We start from the raw sequence: 12,080 nt of genomic DNA on the forward strand, positions 1-12,080 counted from the left end.
TTTTATCATCTTGAAACTGAAGTATGCTTGATTGCATTGTGAGGTATTTTATTCCCTTTTGTTGTGAGAAATGCTAAACCATTTTATACATTGTGTAAGGGCATGTGATTAACAAATCCAGTAGCTAGACATTTAAAAATTGATGGTAGAATAATTTCTTCCCCCTCCCCTTTTCTTTGCGGTTCCCATATTTATATCCAGGCCTCTGTTGGCTTCATGATGGTAGTATTCCCCAAAAGGACCTCTGTAATCATGATAAATCTGTGTTTAGCTGGTTGAGTTTGTGTTTATATTTTCTGTATAATATAAATTTTCAGTAAGAAATGTATCTAAAAACAGCAAGGAAAAGCATCTGATCTGACTTAGTCTTCTAATTGGACCAGTAGATGATCCAAGAAAATGCCATTAGATAAAATATATAGATGAATATGCTAGGTGGAATAAATGCCTCAGACAGTGATTACATCCTGTTCTCTACATGTAAGTTAAAGTCCATAATTTTCTGAAATAGAAATAGTACCACTTTAGAGGAACTAACCTTCAGATAGTTTGCAGACCACTACAAATTGTTCAATACAAAATGAAACGTATAGGATACATGGATCATGAAAGTCTAGGGTAGAGCAGTACCATCGGTTTATAGTGTTTGAGTCCACTTTATCTACTAAAACACTCTACAACTTAATCACGAGTAGCTGTGGCTCATACAGCTTTTGTTAAGTTTGTAAAAACAAACAGCGGAATACCACCACAGCTTTTAATTTCTCCTTGTATACACCATTCACAGTACATTAATAGCCCAAATAATATTGCACTGGGTTATTTCTCATCTTGCAAGTAGTATTCACTCTTCAAAACCAACAAATGAACAATTTGGTCAACTGGCACCAAGGAAAAGGTTAAATACAAGTCTTACACAGTTTTATACCACATGAATTTGTAACCCTAAAATGACATGAGATTGGTGAGCCATGAACTGTTTTTGTTAAAGATAGAAAATTGGTATTTCCTTGATTATATGTAGAAAGATTGAAAAATGGCATCTGAAAATTACCTCATTACTGTCAGACTGCCTACTGTGCATATATTTATAGTCTACACTGGAAATCCATACATTTAAAAATCCAGCAGTTTACAGTTTAGCATGGTAAAAAATCTTTTTACTAAAAGAGGAGAAACAGGATTTGCCTCATTAGAGAAAATTTTCAGATTGTGAAATTACAAATTAGTTTGTGTCTTTTTCAGGTGCAACCTTTTGAGGCAAGAAAATTTCTTTTGGCACTCTAATAAGGACAATGTTTTAATACTGGCACAAGCTAGAAACAGCACACAGAATGACAAAATACAGGACAGGAAACTAACTGCTGCCACTGGGCTGATGGAGAAACTTAAGTTTAAACAGTTGCTGAGGGGATCATGAAGGTTGCTGTAAAACCATTTTTTGCTTTTAAACAAATGTAAGTTTTTACTAAAGTTAAGGGAGAGAATAAATTCAGATGTCCTCTAGAAAAGCAGCAGCTCGTGGGAACAATCAGTGTGGTGAGTGTTTAGCTGTCAATACACATGAGACTCTTTATGACTTAAAACACGAGTGCGTGAGGCAGAGCTGGTGGCACTTCGGATCACCTCCATCCACCTGTTTAGGGAAGATAAAGGCAAAATAAAATAAATAGCCAAGGAAGGCTTCCTTAAAAAATGCACTCTGAATGCATGCCATTAAGCTACAGTACATTATACATTTTTATTTTTATGGTCCACAGGAAGGTCTTGCCAATTAACACAAGTGGCTCCTGGCTTTATTTCTCATTTCCATCTTAAACAGATGAGGTTGGTTTTTTAAGAATCGGTAAGTTTCTCTGACCTCAGAAGTTCAACAGAAATAACAAAGAGCTTTTATTGTTAATGAACTAATTAAATATAAAGAAAAAAAAGAAAAGATTATTACCTAGTTTATACAAATTCATTTGAAATTTGGGGGATTAATTAGCAAGTAGGTGTTTTCACCTTTTTTTCTTTCATTTACAACCATTTAGTGAAATGCACAGATTATGTAATGTACACAATAAGGAGGCAGGACATTCCAACATGATGATAGTGTTCATAGGGGTGGGAGACTTGCCTTATCTTACTCCCAAATTGGGTAAGATACCCCCAACTAATTACTAAGTTTTGGGGGTAAATAATTGCTTTTGCTTACAATGTGTATGGTAGTTTCAGATATTTAACTTATTTCTGCCTCCAGTAGGTATATCATGTTATGTTTGCAGGACTGTACTGAATATGATGTTGTGTCCTTTTCTTAATCATCCTGAATGGAGTTTACTGCATTAATACACTGATTTTAGTTGACTGTTTTGATCCCTATCATCATGGCAAAGTCCTGGCACAAAGCCACCCTTTTTCTTTTAGCAGAAATCCATCCTGCAGAAAAACTACATACCTTTCAAATGTGTATTCACTTTCAGCCCTGAAGTAGTACACATGGGATTTGAAGTGTAGCTTAAAGACATAATCTTTGTGAATGTTCTCCGATTCAGAAGGCATGGTAAGTGAATACCCCAATAAGGGAAGGCAGGCTAAAGGATGATTGTCCTAAAACGGTTAAAAATGCTGTGAGATGAAGCCACAAATTTTGTAAACATGCATTTAAATACTTTACCCACATCTCCATGCCTGCAGGGAAAAAATGGAGTTTTTTTTATCTGCAGGTAATAATTCACAGCTCTTCCTGTAAGCACCAAACAACTCCTCCTTACTGTTACTAGTAGAGATCAAGATCTTCATAGTAAAAGGAACCTGAAGCTTTTGTGGTTTTGTTAGTGATCATTGTTAGTCATGTTTTATACTTCATATCCACAAAGCATGTTATAAAGAGAAAAGAAAACTTCAGCTCCTTTAGTGAGATTACTTTGGAATTCTTGTCTATATGACATTTCTCCCTTGGAGTTGTAAGTTGGCTTTAGTAAAATATCCTAGGCTCCTGTAATGAAGATTTTAATATATACAGTATTTTACAATTATGTTCCATTGTGCACCACTGTTCTCTTCCTTAACCTCTGTCCTTCCCCCTTCAAGTTACTTGGCATTCGTTGCCAAATGTAGATCTAAATATATACGTACAAAATAAACATCTTAAGCTCTTTTGGGGATTGGAATTTTTTTAGGGCACATACACTTAGAAACGTACAAACCAGTCAGGAGAATATGACTAACAGTTCAATAGGAACACCATTTGGCCTTAAGTTGTCAGATGAGTGTGAAGTAAACTATACTGCATATATTAATACTGGGAAATATTGGCCAACTTCATAGGTGGCATTACCAATCTTGCCTATGATGGCCCTTTAGAACATCTGGTTTTCCTTTCTGATGACACTAAGAACAGAACGTTGGTGAACAGAGAAGCCCCTGGCCTCTTCTCATACACAGTACATAGCTGTAAAAACCTGTGCACTTTTCTTTACCTGATGCGATTTGTAGAAGAACATACAGAAGTTGGTGAATACAACCCAGAGCTTCTGCCACCCGTTGCTGTTCTTGAATTTTCTCAAAAGGTTTCCAGAGAGCTGATTCTGAAATTGAGAGAATGATCAAAATGACTTAGTGGAATGTGCATAAGCTAACTGAGCAAGCTAATGGAAAGTAGCCAAGCCCCATGTAAAAAGAATGCTTACATTCTAGTTTAAATTAGTTTAATGTAGAAAGAACAAAAGAATAGGAAACTTTTAGAATCAGTGTCCTTCTCATTCTTTAAATGAGGCTTGCCTCTACTTTTATTTCTAAGAAAAAAAATGATCTGCTGTTACCTTGTTTTATGCAGAAACCTTTTCTGGGGGGTAGGAGAGCATAATGTATGTTCATCACTTCCAGTTACCTTTAAGCCAGTATACCAGCATTCTCTTAAATTAGCCAATTAATGGACTTTTTCTTCATTAATGCATTAAGCCTAGAGTATAAAGTAGTAATTATCTCTTTAACCTTTCCTTAAATCTTCACCTTTTTTTTATTTCCCCTTATTGGAAACGAGCTCTGAGAAATATCATACTTAAGCTGAAAACCTTATTTCACCTCTTTAGCTTTTATCTGCACTGCACAGATCTTAAACTAATAAAAAACTTGGCTTTTGTCAGCTTCTTAGGAGCCTGATTTTTTTTTGAGGAGGGTTGACCAATGGACTCCGCATTAGGCAATGGTGATTAGTGTATTTTTGTCCTTTGGAAGGCAGGAGGAGAAAGTCACTTGCTGAGGGTCATTTTACCATTCAAAGTTGTGCAAAGAACTGCATTGTCCTCAATGCTGAAAACAACTGCTGAATCTGCAGTAATGAACTCTTAATTCTACATGCAGAAAATGCAGTGAAGTATAAATTATATTAAGATAAAATATTCTTGATATTTGACTTATTTCAACAGTCAGTGTTGGGCTTAAAATTCAGTGTTAAATAATCCTAGTCTCTCTTTGTAGTTTGGATTGCTGTGTGCTCGGTCTAGATTACACACATGTATTCCTTGATTTTTAGGGGTTTTTTGTTACCTCATTACTCTGGAGAATATCATAAAAGGACAGGCTTTGCATTCGGTACCAGCAGACATATGAAATGGGAACAGGCCTCTGATCACTGATCAGTCCAGCAGGTAAGGAAGTACAGTCACTGACAGTGAAAGGATCTTCTACCAAAGGAACAACAGAGAGGGAGGAGAGACAAAGAAAATAAACAATAATGCTGAAATGAGCGCCACACACAGAACAATGTGATGTAACCTGCCAAGGATGGAACAGCTGTGGAACTGAAGATGTACATATATACTGTGGTATGTGCCTCTAGGTTGTTCAGCTTCCATTGCTTTACTGGGATCATGGGGAGGAGAAAGTAATCTAGGGTAGTGTTCGTCCTCAAATGCTAATTTTCTTTATTTTTATGCTAAAAGAAGGTTAGTATAGTAACTTTTTATTAAACTAGTTTTGAGAAATGGCCATATTTATACATTAAAGGGGGATGCCTATACTGTGGTCACAGAAGTAATGGATGTTGCACAGCACTGCAAAGTTAACTTTTCATTAACCAAGAAGCAGTGTTAAGTTACTACAGGGGTGGACCAGCCTGCAGCACAGATGCCACAAGTGGCATGGGTAGTCTCTGTGCATGGCACATAGCAAATTGGGGATGGGGCAGCCAGCACAGTGGCAGAGAGAAGAAAGCAAAGCATCAGGGCAGGCATAAAGCTGAATGAAAGCTGAGCAGCACATGGGAGAAAGGGATTGGAGTGATACTTGGGAAAGGTATGGGACTTATTTGTGGTGTGCCTGACAAAAATGTTGGCCCCCACTGAGTACTTGCTGAGCTCTGTGTTGCTGAAGTGACATTGCTATGGGTATATGAACTAGCTCATTTAATGGCATCTTGAGTGTCTCTACATGACATTTCAGTTCTGCAACCACAGTGTAGATGTGCCCCTGTAGATACGGGCAAAATTAACAAATACCTGGAAGCTACCATAAGTGTAAAATGCTAAAGGGTTTTCCCTACCCTCTGTTATATGGTCAACACTCTGTGGCATATCCTTAATATACAGTTACTGAAAACCCAAGGAAAGCAAGGTCACATGGATGAGATCAAAACCAAGCTTGTGAAGTTATACTCTAGGGGCATTTTCTAATTCAAGGACCTGACTCTCAAATTCTGACTTTGAAGACTCAGAAGTATTGAGATCACTGCTTATGGATACCTCCCATTCTTGTAAATTGAGAACTGGCTTAAGATAGCATTAAGATATAGAAAGTCCCTGCCCCTAATAAACATGATAGCTAAAGCGACCTAGAGGCATTTTCCAGTGAAATGTGTAGCCTAAGGGTGCCTTAAGGAAGCTAAACCAATTTAGAGTCTAATTAGATATTGCCTAACCCTTTTCTTATAGCACTATATGTTAATACTGAGGAAGTCAGAGCTCCTTACAATCTCTTTTGAAATATACTTTCCATTCTCAAGGAAGAACATCTAAACAGGAGCTAGACACAGAATTTCACACACTTCTTTAAAAACTCACTTAAAACTGGAAACAGGCTTATTTATATTTCAGCCATTATAAAAAAAGGAATAAGTTCTATATATCTAATACTGGGAATTTTTCTATCAAAATATTCATAGAATTGCTACTTTTATTTGAAATTGGTTTAGCTGCAATGCAGAAAATACAAGTGAAGAGTAAGGCAAATGAAACTAAACAGTGAACACACAATTTCCAGAAGAAAAAAGGCTGAAGTAAAGAAAGTGAATCAGTAGTACAGAAAGTCAAGACTCAGGCTGCAGTTGCCAGACAATAACCTTTAAGCCCTACTGTTGGCTCAATGCCTTAATATAAAGCAATGTTTAGAAGGGGGATTTTTTTGTTTTTATCTGGAAGTGCATTTAGACTTTCAAAATCAGTGAATGTTTCCTTTTAAAATACCAATTTTGTGAAAATAAATTACAGTTTAAAAAAAAGTTAAATTAATGAACAGTGCAGGCATAGGGGTGTTTTCAGTGTCATCTTTTGAGGGTAAAGGGGGCTCAGTGTACTTTGAGTTATGTCTGAAACCCTCAGAAAGAGAGGCATTGCATTTAATGCAATGTAGCCACCTAGCTGTAGGGCAAAAAGGAAATTGTCAATGAAGAAACCTCTGCAGCTGCAGCTCAAATTGTTCTGAGGCAGATACCTCCACAGCAATACTAAAGTCGATCATAGAAACACTGGTATTTCTGTGCCAGCAGACGTGCACCGTAGTGTTGCCACGGTGTGGTGACTGACGTTCCAGAGAGGTGCGGGATGCACTGAGATCGTCCTCTGATTCCTGGTCTACAGTAGTTTCATCAGGAGACTCTATGAAATGCAGGGAAAAAGCATCTTTCTTGCTCTATACAACATACATTATTGGCAAAGTTAAGCAAGGTTCAGCTCTGCTAAAAGGCATATGAAATCTGTGTAGCATTTGCAAAGGAACATTTTTACACAATCCAAGTGTTAGAGCATCCAACAGTCACTGAAGTATTTTAGTTTGGTTGTAAATCTGGGGGTGTGTTGCTCTGAGCTACAACTTCCTGAAGAAAGATGGGCACTGCTACAACTGGTTTGGAACATATGTTTTACAGTAACTTGAAAACATGGAAACATGTCTTTTAATAGGAAACAGAAGCACTTGATTTCAAGGAACATTCCTATGCCAATTAATTGCTTAATTTACTTTCACTAAGTAAGTCCTCCACTTTACCCTGTACTTACTGTTGCCTGGTGGGCTACTAGCCAGTAGTTCAGGTGCTGGACCATTGCTTTTTTCTGCCAGATCTATTGCCATCTGTATGTCTTCAGTCCACTTGTCCATTTCAGCCTGTGTGCTAAGGACAGAGATCAAAGTTTTATTTAGTTTAACTGAGGCTAGAAGCAACTTCAGAACTTAATCACAATTTAAGTTTGGCTTCTAAGCTATTGTCTTGTGTCTAAATAAGTAACTACTATTTGCTTTGGCTAAAAAAAAATCACAATCTGCACATATTATTTTAATTCACTTAGAGGGGGGTTATTCACGTTTTTAACCAGTCTATTGTACAAAATCATTCTGTACAAAGGTGCATTCTGTTGAGTGCTAATCAAAAGAAAATTCTGTCCAAATTGTGACTCTGCAGGTGACTTTTAATATATGGTTCCATGGCATTACCTTGCAGCAACAATGATGGATTGACGCTGACCTCGTAATGTCAGACAATGAGGAACTCCCCATTCTTCTTCACTCTCTTCTATCTAAGAGGCAAAAGTCCATATATTAGCAGAATGTATTAGGCATGCATTGAAGGAAGTAACTGATTACTGGATCCGATTACATGGATATGACTAGAAACTATAGCACAGGTTTATCAGTATGGAGGAAAGGAATAACCCCACAGACCTGTTCCTAAGTTGAGTAGAGAGAGAAAGGGAAAAGGTGGGCTGAGAGGCATGGAAAAGGCTACTGGAGAATTATGTTTCCTGCTACATCAGCATTAGAGCAAATACAGTCTTTTTTTGTTTAAAGTACAGTTTTTCTTCTTTCAGTTAGAACCCTGAAAACAGACACGGTTGAATTTCTGAAGAATATGTGCTGCATGTGTTCATCTGTGCTAGAGGAATACATTAGTGACAGGATTTCTGGAAATGGTAGACAAAACTTGGGATGTAATAGTAACACTAAGGAAACTGTAGTATGGTGTGCTCATGTTCTGCTCCAATGTCAGTAAAATCTAGACTTTCAGGATTAATGCAATCCCAAGGAGTGGCAGGAATTTAAAAACAAACCAAAAAGATGGCCACCTATAAGTTTATCAGGGGTGACCACCAGTATCTGGGGGAACGTTTGTTTACCAGAGCGCCCCAAGGGATGACGACTAGGTTGAACGGTCATAAACTACTACAAGACCGTTTCAGGCTGGACATAAGAATTTCTTTACTGTCCGAGCCTCCAAGGTCTGGAACAGCCTGCCACTGGAGGTGGTTCAAACGCCTATATTGAACACCTTCAAGAGCAAACTGGATGCTTATCTTGCTGGGATCCTATGACCCCAGCAGACTTCCTGCCCTTTGGGCAGGGGGCTGGACTCAATGATCTTCTGAGGTCCCTTCCAGCCCTAATGTCTATGAAAAAAAACCACCCCCTCTCTACAGTAGGTTTTGAAAGTACATTTAGAAAGAACAGTGCAAAGAGGACTGAGAAAATTAATGGAGGTAATATGCTGTGAAGCTGGCAGAAAATTCCTTAACCACTACTTTATGGTGAGATTCTACTGATTAGGCATAAGTGACTAGACTGTACTTTTCCTCATGGGTGTACAAGGGCTGAAAGACAAACAGGAGCCAAACGCGCCTACAGACTCTAGGACCCACTGGGCCTGGAATTTGCCTCTGGTTGGTTGGTGAGAGCAGTTTTTATCATGGACATACCATACTAAGAAACTGATGATGCCTGCTAATGCATCAGATCATAAAGCAACCTGCAGAAAGAGGTCCATCTCTACCAATGTGGGCTGCAAGTCAAAACATGACTCAAAATAAAAAGCTACATATCCCATTAATTCCCTGAGCCACTAACTTCCCACAGTAGTAGTGCACTTACTGTCATGCCATATAGTGGGAGCTGCCCATGGACTTTAAATTGATTTGATGCTGTCAGGCCTCTGCTTGTGTACAACAAAACATCATTAAACTGAAAAGCAAGAATGAACATATTGACTAACAAGTATAGTTAAAAAGCAAACATAGATAAGACAAGAGTCAAACAATATCAGAGAGCAGTTAGGTCCCTTGGAAGAAGCCTCTAATATGAACCTTGACTAACATCTGAATCCAAATACCAGCTCCCAGGCAATACTGCCAGCATCATGTTCCCAATATGGCCTTTCATTGCATGTGATCCTGAAGAACCTTCTTTTAAGTTCTCTGCTTTCTCTTCTGGGGGCCTCGGGCCTAGGGCTTGCTAGCTCCCAACTCCCCGAAGGCCCATAAACCATTGCACTGAACTGAGGAAGAATGTTTCTTGGCCTCACAGCATTGGGACAGTGTGCTTATTATCTTTACTCTGACAGAGCAGAGCAGAATGAACAATCAGTCCCTCTCACTGAAGACGGTGGACAGATCAGCCCAAAGGGCAGTTTTCCATTCAAGCCTGCTGTGGGCTCTTATTCTGGGGACTGAGGAGCTGGCTGGAAGAAGTACTCCTCTAGAACAGGGGTGTTGGGGGATGTTAAGTCCTACTATACTTAATAATTGTAACTTCCTATTTGGGACATTAACAATCAAGATGTGTGCCATGTGTGATTGTGGCATTGTTGCATGCTAGAGTGCAACTAGGGGAAGCTGAGTTACCTATAAAGTCTGCTTTAAAGGCTATATGCTCACCAAATTAACTAACTTAAACTATGTTTAAAAAAATGAAAACAATTTCTGTCATCTTCAGCCAAAGGGACAAGCTACAGCATAGGCCTTTGCATGTAGAAATAATTGTTATTCTTTACATTGATCAGCCACTAGAGGGAGACTTAACACACATTTTGCCAACAGGCTATATAACTGATAGAGATGAGTAGAATATTAAACTTTCTAATCCAGGCTCCAGAATGACAATCTTGTGCAGTGGTTAAAGATAGGATAGAAAAAAACCCTAATATGGCTCATTCAGTCTGAAAGGCAATGAGGCTGCCGGAGCAGTCAGACTAGAAACTTATGGCAGACTTCTGTTTTTCTGCTACATTGTAAGTTTTACTTGCACACCAAGATGCCCCATGTAGCTGTGCTTGTCCCTACCTTCCATGTGCAGATGCAATGCACTGTGGATTAGAGGAAATCTATTTATGATCTGTTGCTTAATCCCCCAAATTGTGGATAGCCAACCACCTCGACTAGGGACTCTGATGCTGAAATGACACCAGTTGAATTGCAGTGTCTACATTTTGTCCCCATATGCTAGTAGTATTTGTCCAGAACATGGAAGACCTATGAACCGCAGGGGGAGATTAGAACCCCATTCTCCATTTCACAAGACTGCATCCACATCATCAGGCTGGACTGTGAGCACCTTTCTGGCACAGAAATACCAGTCGTTAAAGAGCCTTGGGAGCAGGGGCCCAGAACCCAGGGTGTCTTTTCTTTAGGGCAGGATAGGACCTTCTTTTCTAGACCCTCAACTTGGGTTCCCTCACCTTTGCTATCCTTCTGTCCCTGTTATCTTCCTACTTTGTTGCCCACTCAGTTTGAGAAGAAATCTGATGTTCTGTTGGGGTATATGTCCTGAGGCTGAAGAGCCTAGTGCTTTTACCACTAGGCTGTTTAGAGAGGAGTAAGACTGTTAAGCTGTTGTCCCACCCCCATTTAACTGCTCACACCAAAAGTCTGAAGTTGCGTCCACCCAATGAAGTCGGGGGAAAATAAAATTCTGAGCAGATGCAGGAATAAATGGGTAGCCACAAGCCTCTAGTGAAACCAAAGATTTGTCTCTGGAAGTGTCCGAGCGCTACCCCTTGAAATAAACGGACAGGTTGTGTGGTCCCATTGAACTGGCTCATAGTTCTCATTCAAGTTGATGTGTGCTCTGTTGCATGCTTGACTGAAAAGGCAGCAAGACCAGTGCATTTTATTAGGCATTTCAGCTTTACTACATTAACTGGACTGGGACGAATATTTCTTGAAGACCCAAACCCAGAGGACAGGGGAAGCAGGTCTACTATTCAGGGGGGCCCAGATAGTCTTGTCTTGTAGAGCCAAAAAGAGGAAAAATAGTTGCCCTGAAAACACTGGAAGTGCTGGTGAGAGAGGGACTCACTGCTGTAACCTCAAAATGTAAAGGCAGGTACACACAGATGCCATTAACATGGAAAGGTGTCATCGGGATGGCACAGGACCAAAACTGGGAAATCATTAGAATGGTAGGAAATGAGGGTTGGAAAGGACCTGAGGAGGTCATCTAGTCCAACCGCTTGCTCAAAGCAGGACCGTACTCCAACTAGATCATCCCAGCCAAGGCTCTGTCTAGCTGGGTCTTAAAAACCTCCAGGGATGGAGATCTCACAACCTCTCTGGGTGCGTGCTTCTGCTAGCAAAAGTTCTGGCAGTGGACAGCAGCTGCCACTAAGCTGCTAGAGTTTTGTGTCCATTCACTTAATTCTGATGGCTCTGTGGAGGTCCACTGCAGCAACTCTGCCAGTGCTTCACTATCCTCCTTGTGAGGAAGTTTTTCCTAATTGTAACCTAAACTTCCCTTGCTGCAACTTGAGACTATAATGCCTGCATAGACCTGGCTCTAGACAGTGTATGTGCTAAAGCTGACAGGACAGCTTCCTTGAAGCTTTCCTGGACTTGCAAAAGGTTATTTTCTTCTTGTGGTGGGAGGAGTGGCTGCCATTCTACTTTTTGTTGCATGTGGCAAAATCACAGGGAGGCCAGGATACATTGCAAGTATCATCAAAATGAATAAATGATTTTGTTTTTATATGAGTTGCTTACAATGGTGGAAGAAGAAAGGGGTGGCTTTGGCTACAAGACTGATTTATTCTCAATAAGTAGCTCTGGGTCCTGTTATGAGAT

At 39.5% G+C, this 12,080-nt stretch overlaps 1 protein-coding gene across 6 annotated transcripts in view; it reads right to left on the reverse strand.

Annotated features, from left to right (window-relative positions):
- Nucleotides 1–12,080, reverse strand: part of FARP1 (FERM, ARH/RhoGEF and pleckstrin domain protein 1) — a 336,645-nt gene continuing 324,565 nt past the window's right edge. For all 6 annotated transcript variants that reach the window (XM_019486931.2, XM_014600372.3, XM_059721111.1 and 3 more), the window contains 7 exons: nt 9,118–9,207; nt 7,690–7,772; nt 7,257–7,369; nt 6,694–6,857; nt 3,465–3,572; nt 2,441–2,592; nt 1–1,636 (listed from right to left, as the gene is read on the reverse strand). In XM_019486931.2, the coding sequence (XP_019342476.1) occupies nt 1,555–1,636; nt 2,441–2,592; nt 3,465–3,572; nt 6,694–6,857; nt 7,257–7,369; nt 7,690–7,772; nt 9,118–9,207 (792 nt within the window). In that variant the 3' untranslated portion in view covers nt 1–1,554. The remainder of the gene's footprint in view (nt 1,637–2,440; nt 2,593–3,464; nt 3,573–6,693; nt 6,858–7,256; nt 7,370–7,689; nt 7,773–9,117; nt 9,208–12,080) is intronic.

Source organism: Alligator mississippiensis, chromosome 1 (genome assembly GCF_030867095.1).
Source record: "Alligator mississippiensis isolate rAllMis1 chromosome 1, rAllMis1, whole genome shotgun sequence".
Classification (NCBI taxonomy): domain Eukaryota; kingdom Metazoa; phylum Chordata; order Crocodylia; family Alligatoridae; genus Alligator; species Alligator mississippiensis.